At 53.7% G+C, this 24,447-nt stretch overlaps 2 protein-coding genes and 1 pseudogene across 3 annotated transcripts; all 3 read left to right on the top strand.

The window, feature by feature from the left end:
• Window positions 1-1,745: 1,745 nt before the first annotated feature.
• Window positions 1,746-3,848, top strand: LOC136294202 (early activation antigen CD69-like; annotated as a pseudogene).
• A 387-nt stretch (window positions 3,849-4,235) lies between these two features.
• Window positions 4,236-8,327, top strand: LOC136294203 (early activation antigen CD69-like). The gene is made up of 6 exons (XM_066191760.1): window positions 4,236-5,955; window positions 6,284-6,673; window positions 7,053-7,151; window positions 7,254-7,435; window positions 7,636-7,736; window positions 7,827-8,327. Exons 2-6 carry the CDS (start codon window positions 6,352-6,354, stop codon window positions 7,939-7,941), a joined length of 819 nt encoding a protein of 272 aa, XP_066047857.1. The 5' UTR covers window positions 4,236-5,955; window positions 6,284-6,351; the 3' UTR covers window positions 7,942-8,327.
• A 12,779-nt stretch (window positions 8,328-21,106) lies between these two features.
• On the top strand, window positions 21,107-24,416 carry LOC136294200 (C-type lectin domain family 2 member D5-like). 2 transcript variants are annotated; one of them, XM_066191757.1, is made up of 6 exons: window positions 21,107-21,249; window positions 22,134-22,523; window positions 22,872-22,967; window positions 23,073-23,251; window positions 23,452-23,552; window positions 23,643-24,416. In XM_066191757.1, exons 1-6 carry the CDS (start codon window positions 21,150-21,152, stop codon window positions 23,755-23,757), a joined length of 981 nt encoding a protein of 326 aa, XP_066047854.1. In that variant the 5' UTR covers window positions 21,107-21,149; the 3' UTR covers window positions 23,758-24,416. The 2 variants fall into 2 exon arrangements, with proteins under 2 accessions (XP_066047854.1, XP_066047853.1); XM_066191756.1 differs by having other exon boundaries at window positions 23,070-23,251.
• The last annotated feature ends 31 nt before the right edge of the window (window positions 24,417-24,447 follow it).

Here is a 24,447-nt window from a genome sequence, read left to right as displayed (position 1 = left end):
GCGAAGAGGGCCGCGCTGAGGGGCAGGGGACGGTTCTGGCGAGTTCCTTCTGCCACAAGGAAAAACACTTTTTTCATAATTTTGGGTGTGTCCCTTGGTGGGCAATCACTGCTTTCCACTGCTTTCCAAGGAAGAACTTTCAAATCCATCCTGGAAAAGAGGAGAGGACTGACAGGCAGTGCAAATCAGGGATAATTTGGGTTCATTTTGTCCGCCTGAACTGCAAAGTCCGAGCTGGGGGAGACCCCTGGTGGCGCCTGTCCTGGAAAACCCGGGCGAAGAAAAAGGTGCAAATACGCCTTCGTGGAAGCCGGTGAAGAACACCTGCTCTAGCGGGAGCTGTTCCTGGGGATATGTCCGCCGGCTCCCCCAGGCCGCGGGGCGCTCCCCTCCTTTCCCCCAGTACACGGCCCTCCCATCTCCCCGCCGTCGAACGCGGGCGCTCCAGCACAGGCGGGACCCGCGGTCGGTTGTGCCGCAGCTCAAAGCTCGGTGCGGGCGGAGGGGGCCGCGCTGAGAGAGGGACGGAGGGGCGACGGTGTTCATGAGTCAGGCGGCTATTTTGTTTTCCAGCTGAGCGGAAGGAAAGGTAGAACTAGAAAATCTATCCAGGAAAACGGGGTAGAAGTAACCAGTGGTGGATATCGCCGACAGTTGGCATTCATTTGGTCTGCCTGAACTGCAGAGATTCCGCGGGGGTTGGGGGGTGAGCTGCGGCGGCTCCTTTCCCGAAAAACCTGCGCTAAGAAAAAGGGGCCCACGCCGGAGAAGCTGCAGAAGAACCGCAGACGTCGGGGAAGCTGCTCCTGGAGTCGTCCCCCGCCGCGCCCCGCGGCCATCATATCTCCGCCCCGAGGAACACAGGGAGCTCCTGCACAGCAAAACTGCGGTGGGTCGTGCCCCAGCTCGGGGCTCGCTGCGGGCGGAGGGGGCCGCGCTGAGGGGCAGGGGGCGGTTCTGGCGAGTTCCCTGTGCCGGGTTCCCCCGTGTCCCCCCGGCGCCGAGATGGCGGAGGGAGCGGCTGCCCGCGCTCTCCTCCTTGCCCGGATCCCTGCGGACGAGCCGGGGCCGCAGCAGCCATGGCTCATGCCGGTCGCTGTCGCTGGGACAGAGGTGGCTGCTCCGTGCCCGGGACACTTGCCGGCCGTGCGGCCCCGGGCTCGGCGCCGCTGCTCGGGCGGGAGGTGTCCGTGCCCGGCTCGGGGCTGGCACGGGAGGGAGCTGAACGTGCCTCAGAGCCCAAAGCGCTGCAGGCGCCCAGTGCGGGCACAAAGCGCCGCATCCTGCCCGCTCCGGGGCCGAGGCTTCTTGGCGCTGCCTTCTGTGCCAGGAGCCGCTTGCACTTCCCAGGCAGGGAGCCAAAGCGGCCGTGCCCGCGCTCGGTGTCCCCGGGCTCCAAGCCGCCGGGGCAACGGGGAATGCGGGGGACAACCGTGAGCAGCCCGGGGCCGCTGCTTCTTTCTTCCCCCTGGGCAGGCGGGCTCCGAGGCGAAGCTGTCCTGTCCCCGCTGCCTCCGGCAGCTCGCAGGCGTTGTCCCCGCGTGTCCCGGCACGGAGCTGGGCTGCAGCGGCTGCAGAGCCACAGGGGCCGGGGCTGCGGGCACCGGAGAGCTCCCGGAGGCTGCGCTTGTCTCCGCAGGTGCTGCCGCAGCGTCGGCGGAGCGGGGACAGGGCGGGACTGAGCTGGCAGCGCCTCGCTGAGCCTCGGTGTCCCGCAGGGCCGGGACCAGCAGTGACCTCTCCTCATGTCCCTTCTTTCAGTGTGAAGTCACCGCGGGTGTGAAGCTCTTCCTGAGGCTGATCTCGGAAAGGCTTTTTCAGCACTCCTGATGTCTCGGGAGCAAGGGGCTGTTTCTTCCAGGCAGAGAGATGCTGCTGCCTGTGAGCTGGAGGAGAGTGAACACTGCTCCCTTGAGGGAGCTGTGAAGAAACTCCTGCATCTCCCGGAGGGACCAGCAGCCGCGGTTACACACTTGCCTGGGGCACAAGAAGCCACTTGTCATGAGCAGGGGGGTGCCGCTTGTGAGCATGCAGGGAGTGAAGATGTGGAGAGTGGATTGTGCACCAGTGATGGGAGTGAGAGGGAGCCCCTGGGTCCCCAGGGGACATCAGCAACCAGCAATGGGCAGAGAAGGATCCTCAGAAGATTCCTGGGCAAGTGCAGGGCCAACCCTGTGGCCTTGAGGGAGGGGACAGTGTCACCTCCCAAAGACAGGGCCGGCAGATGTGTGGCTGTTTCCCGATGTATGGAAGAGGCCTCATGCTCTGCTCAGCCCTATCAGTGGCTGGAAACAACAGCCCCAGCTGCCCCCAAGGCTGTGCAGTTCTCCTGCTGCAGCCTGTCCCCACCCCGTGTCCCTGGCTGTCCCCAGCCCTGTGTCCCTGCCTGTGTCCCAGGCTCTTGGCTCCCTGGCTGCCAGCTGAGTGAGGGGCAGAGTGGCTGAGGGCTCCCTCCTGTGCTCCCTGGGCATTGGGGGAGCAGATTGGAGGGCCGGCTCTGGTTCTGGCAGCCAGCAGCTCTTTCCTGCTGCAGGCAAGTGGTTCAGGTCCCATCCCGTGGTCACCTTGGTGCTGCTGATCGTGCTGGTGTTGCTGGTGCTGGCTTTGGCGGTGGCCTTGGCTGTGCGGTCAGGTAAGGGAGGGGCAGCAGCCTGGGCCCAGCCCGTCGGGGCAGAGCGGGCTCCCTGCTCCCTGCACAGGGGAATCCTCAGAGCTTCTCCTCTTCCCCCTCCAGCATCACGGGAGCAGTGCTGTCCCTCTGGCTGGGTTGGGTACAATGAGGTCTGCTACTGCTTGTCAAGGGATTCCGGCACCTGGGAGCAGGGTGAGGAACGGTGCTCCGAGCTCGGGGCCTCCCTGGCCATTGTCAAGGATGAGGAGGCCATGGTGAGTGAGGGGCTGCGGGCGGTGTGGGGTGGCTGAGGGGAGCCTGGGGGTGCTCCTGGGCCGGGCTGGGTGCTGGCAGGGCTGGGGGTGCAGCCCTGTCCCGGGGCCTGGCAGGGAAGGAGCCCCGGCGTGCGGGGGGAGCCCCGGGCACGTGTCCCCCCGAGGGGCCGGGGCAGCTCCCACTCCTCTCTCCCGGGCAGGATTTGCTCTTCCGCCTCCGCGGGAATGTCGATTACTGGCTCGGGCTGCGCAGGCGGGGCCAGCGCCTGCAGTGGGGGGACGGCAGCAACTTCAGCTCCTGGTGAGTGCCGGGGAGCCGGGCAGGGCACGGGGGGACAGGGGCACAAGGTGTTCCCCTGGGAGCCAGCGCTGGCTCTGCTCCTCCTTGCAGGGTTCCTGTCCTTGGCGATTCCGAGTGTGTGTACCTGGCTGACAATAAATTCGAGAGCCAGAGCATCTCAAATGAGTGGCTGTATCTGTGCAGCAAGGCCCAAGCTCCCCTGTAACAGGGGCTGAAGAAAGAACCTTCTCCACGCTGGGCAGTCCCAGCTTCACCTCTTAGCCCGGCACAGGGCTGTCCTTCCTCAGCTGCCCCCTGTGCCTTGCACTAACTCTCAGGGTCACCTCAGTGCCTGTTCCTCCCCCCTGCCGAGGCCGGGCTGGGTGTTGAGAGGAAAAGTCTCTGCAATCCATCTTGCCACTGATGCTCCCTGGAGTGAGTGGATTGCCCTCATTACAGGACAAGCTCGATTGGGAAATCCAAATCACTGTGGGCTCTTGGCAATCATCAGGAACTGGCCTGAAGGTGAGACTTTTGGACTGTCCTTGAAAGAGGAAGAAGAGAAGCTGACACGTGCCAAGGAGGTTTGTTGCTTTGGGTGTCAGGCACCTGACTGTGAAGAGTGATCTGTCTGTCTTTTTGTCTGTTGCAAAGGATCTGACTGTCCTTCTGTGGTGGGGATTCCAGGCCGGAGCAGGAAATTGTTTTGTCTCCCTAAGGGAGATGCAGTGATGTAGCGTGGGTGTAACCCCCATCCCTCTGTGCCACTGTGGTGGGAGGAGGGACAGCGGGAGTCAGGGATAAAGTGAAGGCCAGGAAACAGTGAGCAGTGTGGGGAAGGTGCATCTTTAGATTCTGGCATACTTCTCATTCCCTCACTCTGATTTGTTCGATGATAAATTCTGTTAATTTCCCCAGTCAGGGCCTGTTATGCCTATGATGGGTGAGCGATTTCTCGCTGCCTTTACTGAGACCCTCGAGCCTTTCCCCCATGGCGGGTCCGGCTCCACGGGCAGGCGGCTCCAGGAGTTCCAAGTGGGCAAAATGGGGCCGAGGGAGAGGAGGCAGGTGGTGCCAGTGGGTGAAATGTCTTTGCTGCGAGCTGGCAGGGAGAGGAGGAGGGAGAAAGTGGTGCAGAATAAAGGGGAGAGAAAGAGGGTCAAGGCAGGATCAGTGGAAGGCGGTGGGGATGGCCATGGGGCAGGCGGGCATTTTGCTTTCCAGCTGTCTTTGTCAAATCCATCAAGGAAAAGTGGGGAGAAATAGCAGGAGGTGGATATCGCCGATGTTATGAATAAGGTGTGGTGATTGTCTCATGCAATTGAGGAAGAGTTGCTGAGTATGGTGGGGAGAGGTTTTGTGGTGGTTTACATTTCTTTTGACATGTACTTTTGTTGTTACAGTATAGTTTTGAACGCTTTCCTGTTCTCCCTTCAATACTCTCCTCCCCTTTCGTGGTTGCTTCCTGGCAGCTCTGGCTGACAGGGCCGTGGAGACATGTGAGAGTGAGAGTCGATTTGCCCCTTGTAAGCGGCGGCAGGAAGTGGCGGGAAACTTCTTGCTGGGGGCTTGGCAAAGTAACATCGCACCACCAATCATGAGACGAGAAGGGCTTCCCTAATGAAAGGCAGGGAAGGGCAGATTCACAGGCCTTTGGGAGAAAATAAGTATACCTATATGGACAAAGCTACTGTGGTAAGGGCCAGAAGGACATATAAGGACTGCTTTGAATATTAATGAGCCTGATACAATCTCAGGGTATAAAAAGCGATGGCGCCAGTTTGTGAGCTAAGCCTCTGGTGGGCAGAAGGAGTCGTATCAAGCGCCCAGTGCTGCTCCCCGTTTGCTTTGTAATTTTTAATGGCTTCCAATTAATTTTTATTTACTCATTCCCGCCCAGGTATTGAGTCATTTATAACACCGACATTTGGAATTCATTTGATCTGCCTGGACTGCAAAGGCCTCGTGGCGGGTGAGGGCCGCGGAGGCTCCGGTCCCGGAAAATTTGCTCCAAAATGCGGGAGAAGCCGGTGAAGAACCGGAGCTCGGAGGGGAGCGGCTAATGAGGATTTCCCGACGACTCACTTTGCGTCACCGGCCAATCCCGCCCCTCGCCGCGTCCCGCGCCTGATTGGCCAAAACGGCCAAAGCCGCTCCGCCCTACATCGGTTCCAGGCCCAGCGGCACTTTCGGGTCACTCAGGTCCGGACCGGAGAGGTGCCGGTGGACCTCCGACGAAGCTCCAGCACAGGTGATACCCGCGGTCGGTTGTGGCCCCTCGGGCGGAGGGGGTCCCAGTGAGGAGTGGGAATTCTGGCGAGATCCTTGTGCCGGGTTCCCCCGTGTCCCCCCGGCGCCGAGATGGCGGAGGGAGCGGCTGCCCGCGCTCTCCTCCTTGCCCGGATCCCTGCGGACGAGCCGGGGCCGCAGCAGCCATGGCTCATGCCGGTCGCTGTCGCTGGGACAGAGGTGGCTGCTCCGTGCCCGGGACACTTGCCGGCCGTGCGGCCCCGGGCTCGGCGCCGCTGCTCGGGCGGGAGGTGTCCGTGCCCGGCTCGGGGCTGGCACGGGAGGGAGCTGAACGTGCCTCAGAGCCCAAAGCGCTGCAGGCGCCCAGTGCGGGCACAAAGCGCCGCATCCTGCCCGCTCCGGGGCCGAGGCTTCTTGGCGCTGCCTTCTGTGCCAGGAGCCGCTTGCACTTCCCAGGCAGGGAGCCAAAGCGGCCGTGCCCGCGCTCGGTGTCCCCGGGCTCCAAGCCGCCGGGGCGACGGGGAATGCGGGGGACAACGGTGAGCAGCCCGGGGCCGCTGCTTCTTTCTTCCCCCTGGGCAGGCGGGCTCCGAGGCGCAGCTGTCCTGTCCCCGCTGCCTCCGGCAGCTCGCAGGCGTTGTCCCCGCGTGTCCCGGCACGGAGCTGGGCTGCAGCGGCTGCAGAGCCACAGGGGCCGGGGCTGCGGGCACCGGAGAGCTCCCGGAGGCTGCGCTTGTCTCCGCAGGTGCTGCCGCAGCGTCGGCGGAGCGGGGACAGGGCGGGACTGAGCTGGCAGCGCCTCGCTGAGCCTCGGTGTCCCGCAGGGCCGGGACCGGCAGTGACCTCTCCCCATGTCCCTTCTTTCAGTGTGAAGTCACCGCGGGTGTGAAGCTCTTCCTGAGGCTGATCTCGGAAAGGCTTTTTCAGCACCCCTGATGTCTCGGGAGCAAGGTGCTGTTTGTTCCAGGCAGAGAGATGCCGCCTGTGAGCTGGAGGAGAGTGAACACTGCTCCCTTGAGGGAGCTGTGAGGAAACTCCTGTATCTCCCGGTGGGACCAACAGCCGCGGTTACACACTTGCCTGGGGCACAAGAAGCCACTTGTTATGAGCAGGGGGATGCCGCTTGTGACCATGCAGGGAGTGAAGATGTGGAGAGCGGATTGTGCACCAGTGATGGGAGTGTGAGGGAGCCCCTGGGTCTTCAGGGCACATCAGCAACGAGCAATGGGCAGAGAAGGATCCTCAGAAGATTCCTGGGTAAGTGCAGGGCCAACCCTGTGGCCTTGAGGGAGGGGACAGTGTCACCTGCCAAGGACAGGGCCGGCAGATGTGTGGCTGTTTCCCGATGTATGGAAGAGGCCTCATGCTCTGCTCGGCCCCATGAGTGGCTGGAAACAACAGCCCCAGCTGCCCCCAAGGCTCTGCAGTTCTCCTGCTGCAGCCTGTCCCCACCCCGTGTCCCTGGCTGTCCCCAGCCCTGTGTCCCTGCCTGTGTCCCAGGCTCTTGGCTCCCTGGCTGCCAGCTGAGTGAGGGGCAGAGTGGCTGCGGGCTCCCTCCTGTGCTCCCTGGGCATTGGGGGAGCAGATTGGAGGGCCGGCTCTGGTTCTGGCAGCCAGCAGCTCTTTCCTGCTGCAGGCAAGTTGTTCAGGTGCCATCCCGAGGTCACCTTGGTGCTGCTGATCGTGCTGGTGTTGCTGGTGCTGGCTTTGGCGGTGGCCTTGGCTGTGCAGTCAGGTAAGGGAGGGGCAGCAGCCTGGGCCCAGCCCGTCGGGGCAGAGCGGGCTCCCTGCTCCCTGCACAGGGGAATCCTCAGAGCTTCTCCTCTTCCCCCTCCAGCACCACAGCTTCCAGTTCCACCTGCCACTGCCCAGTGTGTTCTGGGCTGTCCCTCTGGCTGGGTTGGTCACAATGGGGTCTGCTACTACTTGTCAAGGGATTCCGGCACCTGGGAGCAGGGTGAGGAACGGTGCTCCGAGCTCGGGGCCTCCCTGGCCATTGTCAAGGATGAGGAGGCCATGGTGAGTGAGGGGCTGCGGGCGGTGTGGGGTGGCTGAGGGGAGCCTGGGGGTGCTCCTGGGCCGGGCTGGGTGCTGGCAGGGCTGGGGGTGCAGCCCTGTCCCGGGGCCTGGCAGGGAAGGAGCCCCGGCGTGCGGGGGGAGCCCCGGGCACGTGTCCCCCCGAGGGGCCGGGGCAGCTCCCACTCCTCTCTCCCGGGCAGGATTTGCTCTTCCGCCTCTGCGGGAACGGTGATTACTGGCTCGGGCTGCGCAGGCGGGGCCAGCGCCTGCAGTGGGGGGACGGCAGCAACTTCAGCTCCTGGTGAGTGCCGGGGAGCCGGGCAGGGCACGGGGGGACAGGGGCACAAGGTGCTCCCCTGGGAACCAGCGCTGTCTCTGCTCCTCCTTGCAGGGTTCCTGTCCTTGACGATTCCGAGTGTGTGTACCTAGGTGACAATAAATTCTGGAGTCAGAACTGCTCAAATCAGCGGCCATATCTGTGCAGCAAGGCCCAAGCTCCCCTGTAACAGGGGCTGGAGAAAGGACCTTCTCCACGCTGGGCAGTCCCAGCTTCACCTCTTAGCCCGGCACAGGGCTGTCCTTCCTCAGCTGCCCCCTGTGCCTTGCACTAACTCTCAGGGTCACCTCAGTGCCTGTTCCTCCCCCCTGCCGAGGCCGGGCTGGGTGTTGAGAGGAAAAGTCTCCGCGATCCATCCCGCCCCCGGTGCTCCCTGGGCTCAGTGGATCGCGCTCATTGCACACCCGGCTCCATTGGGAGCCACCAGCGCCCCTGCCGGCGGGCCCCGGAACTGCACCAAAGGGGAAAGTGCCCGCGGCCGGGAGCGGCCGGGGCTGGGTTTGTGTTCTGTGCGCTGTCAGCGCTGCACTGGGGGTTGTCTGTCTGCTTTGTTATACGGACTAGTAAAGAACTGTTCTTCCTCTTCTCATATCTTTGCCTGAGAACCCATTCATTTCCAAATTATAATACTTTGGAGGGAAGGAGTTTACATTTTCCGTTGCAAGGGAGGTTCGTGCCTTTCTCAGTAGACAGCTGTCTTTGAAAGCAAAACACCCCCATCTGTGTGTGCCACTAGGGGGAGGAGGGAGGCAGGGAACCGAAGATCAAGTGGAGCCCAGGAAGGAGAGAACAGTGTGGGGAAGGTGCACTTAAAGGATTTTGTGTACTTCTCATTCCCTTGCTCTGATTTGTTTGCCAAGAAATTCCATTAAAATTAATTTTCTTAGTCCGGGCCTTTTATGCCCATGATGGGTGAGAGATCTCCCGCTGCCTTTATTGAGACCCTCGAGCCTTTCCTGATGTGTTGTGTTGCCTGCCCAGGGTGGGGAGCAGAGGGACGGAGCAGTTTTGCTGGCACCGGGTACCTGGCCAGGCCCAGCCCACACCAAGAATCCCTGCCAGAATTAACTGTTGAGACCCCCAGAAGCAGCTTCTCCGGTGCTGCGGTTCTTTATCAGTTTCTCTGGCCTTGGGCCTTTTCTCTTAGGACATTTTTTTCGAAACATGATCTTCCTCTCCCCTCCCTTCCCCCAGCACAGGTGGGACCCGCAGTCAGTTGTGCCCCAGCTCGGGGCTCATTGCGGGCAGAGGGGCCCAAGTGGGGCAGGAGGGTCTGGTGAGTTTTTGTGCCCAGTTTCCCTCATGTTCCCCCTGCCCTGAGATTGCAGAGGGAGCGGCTGCCCATGGTCACAGAATCACAGAGTCTCTGGGTTGCAAAGAGACCTCCAAGATCATCGAGTCCAACCCAGCCCTAACAGCTCAACTAAACCATGGCACTGAGTGCCACATCCAGGCCTTTTTTAAACACATCCAGGGATGGCAACTCCGCCACCTCTGCGGGCAGACCATTCTCTTGTATTTCGAGTCCAAGATCCCCTTAATTAGGATTTTTTTCCTTTTCAAAGACCGGTACTAGGCTTAAAAGATGAGTGGAACTTGCAGCTTTAGTCTTAAATGCTGTTAAATAAATTTTTATCTCAGAAGACTTATGCGGCGCCCTACACCAGGTTTAATGTGCTGAAAGACACTGCCAAGAACATGAGGCCTGGTGTTCAAGGTCTCTTAAAGATTTGTAATCCCTTTACCTCTTCAAATGTACTATATTCACAATTTTGTAACTATAATTACTACCAGTTCTAGACACACAATTTTGTACATCACCTACATTCTACCAATGTCTTTGTGCCACCGTCACAGCAGAAGATGGAATAGGAAGAAGAACTTAAGACACCGCCCAAAATTCTCCATCTTGCTTCTATTTACTTCCATTCTAAAAACCCAAAACTACACATTTTTCACGCCGTGACAAAGTAAACTACTATCTAATTTAATTTTTTCTTGTTCTCATTTCATCCATGGGTGTTGGCAGTTTTTCCCATGGACTATGGTCAGAGGCAATGCTGTCCTGGGGTCCCAGCAGTGGTCTCAGAGCCCCCAGGGCAATTTGAGGGGTTTTCCCTGTGCCCTGGACTGCAACACCATTCCAGTACTTTATCACCCTTTCCCTAAAAAACTTTTTCATAAAATCCAACCTCTATTTCCCTTGGTGCAGCTTGAGACCGTGTCCTCTCATTCTTTCCGTTGCTGCCAGGAGAAAGAGCCAAACCCCCCACCTGACTTCACCCACCTTTCAGAAGTTGTAGAGTGTGATAAGGTCACCCCTGAGTCTCCTTTTCTCCAGGCTAAACAACCCCAGCTCCCTCAGTCGTTCCTCACAGGGTTTGTGTTCCCAGCCCCTCACCAGCCTCGTGGCCTCCTCTGGATGTGCTCAAGTGTCTCAACATCCTTCCTAAACTGAGGGGCCAGAGCTGGACACAGCACTCGAGGTGTGGCCTCACCAGGGCCAAGTACAGGGGAAGAACGACCTCCCTGCTCCTGCTGGCCACACCATCCCTGATCCAGGCCAGGTGCCACAGGCCTTCTTGGCCACCAGAGCACTCTGCTGGCTCGTGTTCATGGCTGTCACCATTCCCCCCAGGTCCCTTTCTGCCCGGGCACCGTCCAGCCACACCAGCCCCAGCCTAGAGCATTGCAGGGGGTTCTTGTGGCCAAAATGCAGGACTGGACACTTGGACTGATTAAACTCCATCCCTTTGGACTCTGCCCATCCATCCAACCATTCCAGGTCTCTCTGCAGAGCTCTCCTCCCTTCCATCCGATCAACACACGCTCCCAGCTCAGTGTCATCTGCAAATTTACTAATGAAAGACACAATCCCCTCATCCTGAGGAACACCACTGGTGCCTGGCTGCCAGCTGGATGCAGCACCATTCCCCACCACTCTCTGGGCCCGGCCATGCAGCCAGTTCTGAACCCAGCACAGAGTGCTCCTGTCCAAGCCGTGGGCTGCCAGCTTTTCCAGGAGTGTGCTGTGGGAGACACTGTCAAAGGCCTTGCTGGAGTCCAAACAGACAACATCCCCAGCCTGTCCTGCGTCCACCAGGTGGGTCACCTGGTCATCAAAGGAGACCAGCTTGGTCAAAGACGACCTACCCCTCCTAAACCCGTGCTGGCTGGGTCTGATACCCTGGCCATGCTGTAAGTGCCGTGATATATACTGAGTGATGGACTCAGTATAAAGTGCTCCATGACCTTACTGGGCACTCGTAAGGATCCTCCTTGCGCTGGGGACGAGGCGGGGCCGCAGCAGCGATGGCTCATCCCGGTTGCTGTCACTGGGACAGAAGTGGCTGCTCCGTGCTCCGGAGAGTTAGAATTTAATCCCAACCTTTTCTTTACTCCTCCCTTCTTTTCTCATTTCTTTTCGAACTTGAAGAGGCCTCAGCTGCCTCCCCATTTCCTTCCTCTCTCACCTTCCAGGGCCTCTTTCCCAGACCTTCTTCTTTCCTTATAAAACCCTTGATAACCCCTTCCCACTTAAGACTTTGTTATATCCTTGTTTTTCTACCTTCTGGGTGCTGTGGGTGAAGGTCTGGCTTTGAAGAGCACACCCTGCTCCCTTTGCTCAAGGAACCAGCCTTGCAGTTATCCCAATCTCCTGCTGCTGAGGCCTTCCTTGGGCTCTTGCTGGAATGAAAAATATCCAGGAAGCTTTTCCTTTCTTGAGATTAGAATGGTTTCTATAGTCCTGGAGATGTGACTAGGATGGTTAAAAACCTGCTATGCAAATGGAAGTTTCCCCTTTCTTTCCCCCACTCCGTGCTCTGTCCTCTCCCTTACTTTCTCATCTCAACAACTGCTAAGGAAACCTTTCTCATCTTCTCCATTGAAAATGCAACTGCTATTTAATTCAGGTTTTAAAGTCAGGCTCTGCCCAAGCTATTGATTGAAATTTTTGATGAAGTTGTTGGAGCTTAACAATCTCTGTGCTGCTTTCAAACCTTTCTCCAAGGGTCAAAGAATAACACTGGCAGGGAATGAGGGAGCGCTGTGCATTAATTGTTTAGAAATGGAGTCAGGTTTTATACCAGGTTCTTGAAAAACCAATTAAAGGTCATTTTGAGTAAGTGAAATTAAGGCCCTCGAATTTCTTTGGGAAATGGTCCATTTAGGATAGATCCACACTGACCAAAGCTGTTTATCTGATGGTGAATACATGCTCTGAGCAGTGCAGGGCCATCCTCTCAAGAAATGCATGAGCCAAACCCAGCAACTAGAGGAAAAGACACGAGTTGAACTTTTTTAGCTGTACAGATGAAATCCCAAAGATGTGCCTGGAGCATGGCCCTCCCCAGCAGCTTTTCTTACAGTTTGATTTTAAGAAAGCTCAAAGCTGGTGCTCAGTACTTTGGGATGTGGCTCATACCTGTGTAGGGGATGAGCTCCCTTAGTGGAACTGAGGCACTGGAGTGCCACAAGGCTGCAGACAGACTGCTTCTCATTCAGCTTAAATTCAGTGGTCTTTTATTTTTTTTGTAAAAAAGTAATCTTAGAGATGCTACAATGAAAGAAGAGAACAGAAATAGACTGGAGCACCACTGGCACATTTGTTGATATTTTACTCTTCCTCTTTTCCTTTTGAAAATATATGTAGATAACATGAACTTTTAAACTCTGTCATTTGGGAGGGAGACTCTTTTCTTCCTTTTTTTTGAAAGAGATATGCAAATTCTGAAGCCCTGGGCCAATGCTTGCTGCATTTTATTAACATTTTTACAATTAAACAAGGGGCTGCTAAGATTGATAAGGAAGATACAACTCAGGAGCTCACTAGGCAGCAGCCTCCAAACTCTTTGAGTGATGCAAAGAGCAGTGGGGGATGGAGACTGTTTTCCAGTGCGAGATGAATCCATAATAACATGCTCACTGACATAAAAGTCACTTCTTGTAAGCCACTTATTTCCTGAAGTGCAGGAGCTTGTGAGACAGAGGTTTAGATATCCTAGCTAATCTTTATAGTAAACTTAAAAGCGTACATTGTATTTTAAGATGTATTTAAAATAGTGCTTAGAAAAATACATTTAAAAGCCACTTAGTAAATATCGAGCACTGTGCCTGATACCCTTTTACATCTTTTAAGGCAGCACCAGCATATAGGGCTCCTCAGTAATAAAAAGGAAGACTAAGCTAAACATAACTAAAGAACAAAGTTAAGAATGCAGATAACGAAAAAAACCACAAACTGTTAGCCAACAGAAACTAACTTTTCACCTTAAAAATGTGCCAAACAGCCAAAGCACATATATAAAAAAAAAAAAAAGTAAAGAGTTCACTGAAAAAACTCCATTTCCTTCATCTTCTAGAGACCCTGAGACTACTACAACAAACTAAGCATGCCCAGAAGACTGTAAAGTTAATTACCGTAGAAAGCAAAGACAGGCAGGACCAAAGAATAAATATGTATGAAGCGGATTGTGCAATGCCATGCACACGTGAGACCTCAGGGAATAATAAAGGAGGCAAGCTCTTTAGTGAGCGTCCGTGTCTTTAGTGAAGTTATTCCCCACGCACCTCGACGGCGATTAAATACTTCCTGCTCTAACAACTGTTATTAGCCGTGGAGTTCTTTCTGCCCCGTTTCAGTTGACAACCACGAAGGGACCCCTCTGTCCGGCTGTGGGCACCGGGCGGGCTGGGGCTCCCCGGGCGCCGCCGGGAACTTCCCGGAGGGGACTCCTGGCTCCCTCGCTGACCTGCGGGGACAGAAGGACCTGCTGGGGCACAGCGGACAAAAGGTGTGCATTAAAAGGGGAAGCGTGCGCTGACACAGGGCTCCGCTAAGACGCGGGAGAGGCATCCACGCGTGTGGTGGTGTGCCCTGGGGGGGTTCCCTTGCAAGCCACCGCTGGAGAGTATCAGCCAACAAAAAGATACCGGCTGGGAGCCGGCAAGAGCCAATAAAAAATTTTCTAATCAAAAATACAGCCCGCTAGAGGCCTTGGGGGTAAGCCTAAAAAAATCCCTGTCTTAATAAACTATAATTACATCATTATAAAACCCAGACTTTATTATTGATTATGTGTATATTTAAAATAGCCCCAAAAAATCCCCCACAACCCCATAACAAATAGGACACATAAAGCGCACTAAAAAATGTAGTACTGAAAAAGAGGAAGGGAATCTTCACTCCCAAGCGTCTTAAAGAAATTTAAGCAAATTTTTGTCTTAAGTGTTACTAATTTGTAAACAAATGTAGCATTCAAACATATTTGTTCTGATTATGTATATATCGTGTTTTAAAAGCAAACCCCCTTTGTTTAAGATAACTAACACAGCTAAAAAACTCAAAGCAGGTGCTACATTATTTTTATGTATTTAATATCATATATTCAAATTATTTATTACAAAAAAAAGTATATATTGTATAATTCCTAGAATTCCTCTCAGCCAGTCCAAAATTAACTAAAAAAGAAAAAAGCTAAAAAACACTGAAAAGAGCATTTTGCTTCCAGGTGCAGACTGCAAGTAAACAAAATACCACAAAGAGCAACAAAACAAATCAGTTTTTCCCGTACCAGCAAAACTAAATAGTCAAGCGGGGCTGGCGGCACAAAGAAGTTAAAAGACTCATTTCCCGTGCCATGAACTCTGCTGCCTCTCAAGGAGCAGAACCACCACTACCTTCCCAAAGTCAACCAAAACCACTCCTCTACTCCAGTGCTGCCGGCAATGAAGGGGGGCTGTCCCCTATGTCCCCTGTACTACGCTCCCCCCGCCACGTCTCTGGCGCAGCAGGCGCCTTTCTAAGCGAGCGCTCCCCGCTCCACCAAAGCCAAAAAGAAGTCTACCTCTGTCAGCACCGCATCCCAGCACTGCTGGGGGTGGCAAAAAGCGCCCACGTCCCCAGTAACCACACCTTCCCCCAGCTCCCCACTAACCACACCTGCCCCTGCTGCGCACCGCGCACCCGTCCCCGCCCCGTCCATCCGTGCTGCCAAGGACCGATGCACCGCTCCTTCCCCCTTGCTACTTACTGCGCGCTGTGCATCCATCCACCGGCACTGCTAATTAGTAATTAACCAACTCCTTGCTGGCGCCCATCCGCCGGCGCTGCTGAGCGCTGCCTGGCGAGCTCGCTCGCCCTGCCCGCCCTCACTACGCTCCGTGTGCCGCACACCCTCCGTCCGCAGAGCCCAAAGCCGACTCACCGCCTCGCCGGCCCCGCCACGCCTCTCCCCCAAAATGTTCCTGAGCAAAAATCCCTCACTGAGCCGCGCACTTCCCCCTTCCAGCTTCAGCACCGCCGGCCGCAGCCACCCGGCACAGCCGGTACCCTGTATAAAATACACCTCAAATGCATTTCTGTAGTAATACTACCCTCCTGTATCAAAAACTGTAACTACAATGACTAAGAACTTTCTAGTATTCTAGATTAATCATACTAATATAAACCTTTCTCCTCCTTTCTTCTACTCTCCTACAGCTTACCTCCTCCTTCCACAAATTAACTCCAAAAAAACCCAGAGTAATCTCCTACTCGCCCCTAAAGTACAACCACAGCAAAAAAAAGTAAAAGAATCCCCTCTCCCTCAATAGTTTAAACTTAACCTCTTAAGGTCCATTAATCTAGTAAGTGACCGGATAGGAAGAGGGAACAAACAAGTCTATTTAAATAGACTATGTAAAACTTGTACTGAAAAACTCGTAGCCCTTAACTAAAAGCAATCTAGCCCAGAAAACGTGAACATCCAGACAGGAAGAGGTGGAATACCCTGCTTTGATAAAAAAGGCAACATCTAGTATAAATATTAATAAAGTGTAAAACCTGTAAAAGAGCGTTAATATTACTCCTCTAACAAAAAATAAGACTCATGTTCCCAGTACTAACGTAGACAAAAAGACCCCGAACCAAAAATTTTAAAATTTTATGTAAAAAAATCTTACTTTATCGCAAAAATTTAAAACATAAAAATTAAAAAACCTGTAAAAAAGTATTAAAAAGTCTAACAAAAAACAACACAATTATTAAAAAAAAAGAATAAAACAAAAAATACCTAAAGCTAGCCTGTTAAAATATATCTTAGCACACTAAAAAAATATTCTAAGTACAAAAAGCCCAAAACCCAAAAAAGTTTAATCAAATATTGTTCACAATAGTAACCTTTATATCAACTAGATGATAGAGCAAAGTAGCCCCCTACTAACACACTAAATTGTAACAACTTACTACAATAAGTTTGTTAAAACGTAAGACAAAATTTCATATTAGAAAAAAAGTAATTAAAATAAAGTACCGAATAATAATGAAAGTATCTATAAGAAACAGTTCAAATCAATGTCTCAGCCTCTCCTACAAACAAACACCAAAAAATTTATAATCATTCAAATACAGTATATTATTAGTATCATTTTACTTTAATACAGACTATAAAAATAATTTATCTTGACACCCATAATATTGTTAGGCTTTCATTTCAATGTAAAATAAATACTAAAACCAAACCTATTACAACCTACACCAATACTCAAATCCGAGTTTCATCTCTTAAACCTTAAATTCATAAAACTAGCCCATACACAATTAGAACCTCAAACCAGCAACAACTACTATTTATTCCAGAGTAGTCCCTTAAGCATGTCAATTTACTAATACAAATTCCTATATCAAAAATCCAACCTGCCTACTCTCCATTCTAAAATTATCTTTTGGAAGCTGAACCACATAGTTGCAGAAGCAAGCACACCTTAAAACAAGAAGCAAAAAGGTCTAACTGAAATATTAAAAGCAAAATTAAAAATCCTAAATAAAATCAATTAAAAAATATTAAGAAATAAAATAAGCACTACAACTAATTAAACAAAAGTAAAACAGCCCCTACAGTCATCTCTACGCACATTAAGAATTAATCAATAACAAGTCTCAAAAGTATTACCAAAATAAGAAGAAAGTAAAAACCATACCATAAACTACTAATAAAAACACTTAATATAACTCAGAATAACATAGTTCAGCTTTCAGCTATATACAAGCACAATTATAAATACAATCAACCGCTACCTTAATCATAATAAAAAAGTTAAAGTATCTTTTCAATTAAAGTCCAAAAAACTATTTAAAATAATACTGAAGATCTTTTTATAAGTTCCAATCCTAGTAAACCTTAATGAACTTTACCTATAATCCCACCACCAACACAACCACTACCCTTGTACTTACTATATGCAATACCACAATCGACATAATTCACCCCTTCATCCCATTAAAATTAAACCACAAAAACCCAATACTCTATCCCATTAAACATAAATTATGAAGGCAAATAATAAACAAAAAGTAACAAACTGTAAATTTAAAATCCTGAATTACTCAGAAACAGCCAAAATTTTATCTATAAAAAACCCCACAATTAATACCAAAACATATATCTTAATACTAAACAAAACCTCTACCATTTTAAGATCCACCTATAGACTAACCAGAAAAGTACAATTATATATACTAGCCATAAATGTGTATACTTAAAAGCCACTTTTACATTTACAAAAATAAACAAAAACAGTGTATCATTACCTACTAAAAATCATTCTAATTTCTATATCTACAATTTTATTAGAATTATCAAGTACGACTTTTCATACTTAGCACCAGTTATATCCCACCAGTTACTCAAATCTAATTATACAACCTATCACCAGTTGTTACCCACACTTATTAAAGTAAACCTAATCTTAGTAAAACAATTATTAAAACATTAAAAAAATAAAATTTTTTTTAAAAAATTTAAAAAAATTTTAACTATCCAACATAATACAGAAAAATAAATCCTACAAAAAGGAAAACAAGACACAAACCACAATTAATAAAATACACTTTTTAAATAGTCACCACCAACAACTAAAATATTAAACACCCTATATCACCCCATCATTATTTTACTTGTATTAATTAGTATAAGTTTAATAATATCTATTATAGTACTCATATAAAAGTGAAAAATAATACAGGAAATAACAATTTAAACCTTATTATTCAACACACATAAAATAATATTTTTTTAAGATTATCAAAATAATTAATTAAAACCTTTTTTAAAGCCCCAATGATCCTAAAAGAATTTCCTAAGTCTATAGAAAAGGGGGGAATAAAACAGAAGTTTAAAAATCCTAACTAATATTTATAGTAAACTTAAAAGCACACATTGTATTTTAAGATGTATTTCAAATAGTGCTTAAAAAAATACATTCAGAAGTCACTTAATAAATATCGAGCACTGTTCCTGTTACCCTTTACCATATTTTCAAGCAGTACAAACAGATAAAGCCCCTCAGTAATAAAGACAGACTAACCTAAACACAACAAAATAACAAAACTAAGGATACAAATAAAAACCCTGCCACAAACTCTTGACCAACAAAGAATAACTTCTTACCTTCAAAAGGACCAAAGAAGCCAAAGCACAACCAAAAAAAAAAAATTCACAAAAAAACCCTCCGTTTCCTTCATCTTCTAAAAACCCTCAAAGAACACCTCAACAAACTAGGCATGCCCAAAAAAGCGCAAAATAATTACTATACAAAGCAAAGACAAACAAAGCCAAAGAATAAAAAAAAAATGTACAGCAGATTATACAATGCCATGCATATATGAGACCTCAAGAACAATAAAAGAGACAAGCTCTCTAGTAAGCATACAGATGTTTAATAAAGTTATTCCCCACACATCTCGACATCAATTAAATACCTATCGCTCTAACACCGACTATGAGTTGTAGAGTTCTGTCTGCGCCGTTTCACTGGAGAGTTTGACAAAGCCTGGGCACAACGATGAAGAACATTCCTGTCAGATTTCTCCTTCTTATCCCAGCAAGAGAAATCCATCCTCTGTGAGGGTTTTGCTCCTCTGTGACAGTGTGTAGTTCAGAGATCGAACAGCAGCCAGGAGCACGAATGATTTAATCTGCACCGCCCCCCTCAGACGAGTGAGCTCTGACTGCTGTGCTGGGAGCTGGGGCCAATACAATCTCTGGCAGTCGGGCTTGGAGCCGGAACGTTTTGGAGTTAACACTGGAGACTCGGCTCCCTCTGTGGTCAAAAGAGGGGCAGACGCCTTCCTGCAGGAGTCTCTGCAGGGAATGCTTTGCCCAGGTCGGGTTTTCTCTCCTGACACCTCAAGTCCTGCCTCTCCCAGAGCAGAGCACGCAGTGCCCGCCGTGTTTTGCCGGTGGGAGCGCTGCAAGAGATCCTGGGAACACGGGGAGGGAACTGGGAGCACAGGGAATACCATGAGGGAGCTGGGAGGGAGGGTGGAAGCACTGGGAGTGAATAAGAAGGAGCAGCGGGAGGGATCTTAGGAGCCCTGGGAAGGAATAGTGCTCCCGGTTCCTTCCCAGAGCTCTCACCATCCCTGCCGATGCTTGCCAAAGAGAGGGATACTGGGAGGGAACTGGGAGGGAACTCCTTCGCACTCTCCACCGTGCAGCAGCCCCAGGTGTGACCAGTGAGGAGGGGGAAGTGCCCCCGCTCCCTCCTCAATGCTCCCACAAAAGGAGGGTTACGAGAAGGAAAGGGATTTAAATTGTGGGGGGAAATTTTTCCGCAAATTTGGGAAGGATCCCCCTTCACCTATGATTTGAAGGGTCTCAATTGAAGGAAAACACCACTTTTTCATAATTTTGCGCGTCTCCCTTAACAGGCAATCAGTGCTTTCCATTATTATCATGTTTAAATGGAAGGAGAATACCTTTGTGGTGCTGCTTCATGAGTCTGAATTGAGGGAAACGCCCCAATTTCATCATATTAAGGTTTGAATTGAGGGCAAACACCGCTGTCCCTGGTTTTAAAGGGTTTTCCTTGATAGAAACCTCTTGATGTGCCACTCTAAAAGTTCCATCGATGGGACCCTCCATTTCAAAGGTCCTTGACAGATGAAAAAGACGTCTAAAAGCCCCCAGAATGGTCTGTCTTGAGGGAAATGGAGGAGGAAACTACATTTCCCCTCATTTTTGGAGGCTACATTGAGGAAAAATCCTCATTGATTCAATTTGTATTCAGGTTCAATTGAAGGGAGACCCTCCTTGTGCATCATTTAGGGATCTAAATCGAGAGGGAACCTCGGTTTCCCCCTTGATTCAAGGCTTCGAAATGGCCCCAGAGGGGAGCTTACCCTTGACTGAATTCCTGAAGAAATCGCAGAAGAACGGTAAAGCTGTGCCGGCGCTGCCGGTCTGGACTCCATTTATCCGTCGGGATTGCAAACGCCCCCAGGCCCCGAGCGCCGACGGACGCCCAGCACTGCCTGGGCCGCGCCCCGACGGATCCAAGAGGGGCTGGAAGCTCCATGGAGCAGCTCAGCGCCTGCTCCACGCTGGCCCCTCCAAGGCCGGGACGGAGCGTGGGCTCTGGACACATCCCCATTGTGGGGGGCAGAGCCGCTGCTCGGGGGCCCGGGGGATCCTTTATCCCCCTGGGGCAGCTGCCAGAGGCCGGGGACAAAGTCCTGCTTCCTAGGCTGGAACCCAGCCCTGCTGGTTTACCTGTCATTCCCTTGTTCTGGTTTGTTTGATATTACATTAATATCGTTCCCTCCAGTGTCTCTTATTCCGGTGACCGGTGAGCGATCTCACCCTGGCCTTTTCCCGATCCTCGAGACTTTCCTGATGTGTTCTGTTCCCTGTCCCGGGGGAGGAGCGGAGGGACAGAGCGGTTTTGCCGGCACCGGGCACCGGGCCTCGCCCAGCCCACCCCAAGAATCCCTGCCAGAATTCCCTCCAGCATCACCCGGCCCCACGACGGGTCCGGCTCCGCGGGCAGGCGGCTCCAGGAGTTCCAAGTGGGCAAAATGGGGCCGAGGGAGAGGAGGCAGGTGGTGCCAGTGGGTGAAATGTCTTTGCTGCGAGCTGGCAGGGAGAGGAGGAGGGAGCAAGTGGTGCAGAGTAAAGGGGAGAGAAAGAGAGACAAGGCTGGAACGCTGGAAGGCGGCGGGGATGGCCGTGGGGCCGGCGGGCATTTTGCTTTCCAGCTCTGTGGGGAGAAAGAACGAACTGTCAAATCCATCCCGGAAAAGAGTGTAAGAAATACCGGTTGGTGGATATCGGCGACAATTGGGATTCATTTGATCAACCTGAACTGCAAAGGCTCCGCGGGGGGGAAGGGCCGCGGCGGATCTTGTGGAGAAACATCAGGAATTACACGGCGAATAGGCCGACACTCAGCGGACACGGGAGCTGCTTGTGGGCATGTCCCATTCAAAGGACCAAGCCCCGCCCTCGTTCGGTGAACTGACTCTGATTGGTGACATTTGAAAGACTCCGCTGCGCGCCACATCGGCTCTTAAATGTGGCGGCAAAGGTGCTCCCGCAGTGTCCAGGCGGGAGAGGAATGGAACCGTTTTGCGGCGCATTTCGTATAAGATCGCACTTGGGGCGGCACACGGATCCCGGCGAGGCAGCGACGGAATTCGGAGGCGGCCTCGGCACAGGTGGGACCCGCGGTGGGTCGTGCCCCAGCTCGGGGCTCGCTGCGGGCGGAGGGGGCCGCGCTGAGGGGCAGGGGGCGGTTCTGGCGAGTTCCCTGTGCCGGGTTCCCCCGTGTCCCCCCGGCGCCGAGATGGCGGAGGGAGCGGCTGCCCGCGCTCTCCTCCTTGCCCGGATCCCTGCGGACGAGCCGGGGCCGCAGCAGCGATGGCTCATCCCGGTCGCTGTCGCTGGGACAGAGGTGGCTGCTCCGTGCCCGGGACACTTGCCGGCCGTGCGGCCCCGGGCTCGGCGCCGCTGCTCGGGCGGGAGGTGTCCGTGCCCGGCTCGGGGCTGGCACGGGAGGGAGCTGAACGTGCCTCAGAGCCCAAAGCGCTGCAGGCGCCCAGTGCGGGCACAAAGCGCCGCATCCTGCCCGCTCCGGGGCCGAGGCTTCTTGGCGCTGCCTTCTGTGCCAGGAGCCGCTTGCACTTCCCAGGCAGGGAGCCAAAGCGGCCGTGCCCGCGCTCGGTGTCCCCGGGCTCCAAGCCGCCGGGGCAACGGGGAATGTGGGGGACAACCGTGAGCAGCCCGGGGCCGCTGCTTCTTTCTTCCCCCTGGGCAGGCGGGCTCCGAGGCGCAGCTGTCCTGTCCCCGCTGCCTCCGGCAGCTCGCAGGCGTTGTCCCCGCGTGTCCCGGCACGGAGCTGGGCTGCAGCGGCTGCAGAGCCACAGGGGCCGGGGCTGCGGGCACCGGAGAGCTCCCGGAGGCTGCGCTTGTCTCCGCAGGTGCTGCCGCAGCGTCGGCGGAGCGGGGACAGGGCGGGACTGAGCTGGCAGCGCCTCGCTGAGCCTCGGTGTCCCGCAGGGCCGGGACCGGCAGTGACCTCTCCCCATGTCCCTTCTTTCAGCGTGCCATCGCCGTGGGTGCAAAGTTGTTGCCGAGGCCGATCTCCGAAAGACTTTTTCAGCACTCCTGATGTCTCGGGAGCAAGGTGCTGTTTGTTCCAGGCAGAGAGATGCCGACTGTGAGCTGGAGGAGAGTGAATTCTGCTGTGTGCATGGAGTTGTAAAGGAGCTCCTGTATCTCCTGGTGGGACCAGGAGCTGGGGATACATGCTTACCTGGGACACAGGAAGCCACTTGTCATGAGCAGGGGGTTGACACTTGTGAGTGTGCAGGGAGTGAAGACGTGGAGAAGGGATTGTGCAGCAGTGATGGGAGTGTGAGGGAGCCCCTGGGTCCCCAGGGCACATCAGCAACGGACAGTGGACACAGAAGGATCCTCAGAAGATTCCCGAGTGAGTGCAGTGTCACCTGCCAGGGACAGGGTCGGCAGATGTGTGGTTGTTTCCCGATGTGTGGAAGAGGCCTCGTGCTCTCCTCGGCCCCATCAGTGGCTGCAACCAACATCCCCAGCTGCCCCCAAGGCTGTGCAGTTCTCCTGCTGCAGCCTGTCCCCACCCCTGTGTCCCTGGCTGTCCCCAGCCCTGTGTCCCTGCCTGTGTCCCAGGCTCTTGGCTCCCTGGCTGCCAGCTGAGTGAGGGGCAGAGTGGCTGCGGGCTCCCTCCTGTGCTCCCTGGGCATTGGGGGAGCAGATTGGAGGGCCGGCTCTGGTTCTGGCAGCCAGCAGCTCTTTCCTGCTGCAGGCAAGTGGTTCAGGTCCCATCCCGTGGTCACCTTGGTGCTGATCGTGCTGGTGTTGCTGGTGCTGGCTTTGGCGGTGGCCTTGGCTGTGCAGTCAGGTAAGGGAGGGGCAGCAGCCTGGGCCCAGCCCGTCGGGGCAGAGCGGGCTCCCTGCTCCCTGCACAGGGGAATCCTCAGAGCTTCTCCTCTTCCCCCTTCAGCAGCACAGCTTCCAGTTCCACCTGCCACTGCCCAGTGTGTTCTGGGCTGTCCCTCTGGCTGGGTTGGCTACCATGGGGTCTGCTACTACTTCTCAAGGGATCAGGGCACCTGGGAGCAGGGTGAGGAACGGTGCTCCGAGCTCGGGGCCTCCCTGGCCATTGTCAAGGATGAGGAGGCCATGGTGAGTGAGGGGCTGCGGGCGGTGTGGGGTGGCTGAGGGGAGCCTGGGGGTGCTCCTGGGCCGGGCTGGGTGCTGGCAGGGCTGGGGGTGCAGCCCTGTCCCGGGGCCTGGCAGGGAAGGAGCCCCGGCGTGCGGGGGGAGCCCCGGGCACGTGTCCCCCCGAGGGGCCGGGGCAGCTCCCACTCCTCTCTCCCGGGCAGGATTTGCTCTTCCGCCTCCGCGGGAACGGCGATTACTGGCTCGGGCTGCGCAGGCGAGGCCAGCGCCTGCAGTGGGGAGACGGCAGCAACTTCAGCTCCTGGTGAGTGCCGGGGAGCCGGGCAGGGCACGGGAGGACAGGGGCACAAGGTGTTCCCCTGGGAACCAGCGCTGGCTCTGCTCCTCCTTGCAGGGTTCCTGTCCTTGGCGATTCCGAGTGTGTGTACCTGGCTGACAATAAATTCGAGAGCCAGAACTGCTCAAATCAGCGGCCATATCTGTGCAGCAATGCCCATGCTCCCCTGTAACCAGGGCTAGGGCAAGGACCTTCTCCACGCTGGGCAGTCCCAGCTTCACCTCTTAGCCCGGCACAGGGCTGTCCTTCCTCAGCTGCCCCCTGTGCCTTGCACTAACTCTCAGGGTCACCTCAGTGCCTGTTCCTCCCCACTGCCGAGGCCGGGCTGGTTGTTGAGAGGAAAAGTCTCTGCAATCCATCCTGCCACTGATGCCCCCTGGGGTCAGTGGATCGCCCTCATTACACACCCAGCTGAAATGGGAAATCCAGATAGCCATGGGCTCCTGGAAATCATCAGGAACTGGGCTGAAGGTGAGACTTTTGGACTGCCTTTGGAAGAAGAAGAACAGCTGATACGTGCTGAGGAGGAATCCCACTTTTGGCATCAGGCACCTGACTGTGAAGGATGGTCAGTGAGAGCTGCTGGCTCTCTCGGCTTCGGAGGAGGACTGCCGGAGCTGCTGCTTGGGGAAGGGATTTTGCTGCCACCACCATAACCCAGCCCAGAGCTGCTGCTTCTGCCGTGGGGCGAGCCTGTGCTTGTGAGAGCAGCCACTGAACTGGGACTTATTATCACCTACCTCACTAAAATAGGGGCCTATCCCCACCTGCCCAGGTGCCCAGGGTCCTGAGCTCACCTCCCCCTGCCCTGCTGGAGCAGGGTTGGTGCTGCTCCGAGCATTTATTGCACTGCAGCCCCACA

Source organism: Chamaea fasciata, unplaced genomic scaffold, assembly GCF_029207755.1.
Source record: "Chamaea fasciata isolate MVZ Bird 193981 ecotype frontalis unplaced genomic scaffold, bChaFas1.0.hap1 SCAF_9, whole genome shotgun sequence".
In the NCBI taxonomy this organism is placed as follows: domain Eukaryota; kingdom Metazoa; phylum Chordata; class Aves; order Passeriformes; family Sylviidae; genus Chamaea; species Chamaea fasciata.
This window is presented reverse-complemented; position numbering and strand designations above follow the sequence as displayed.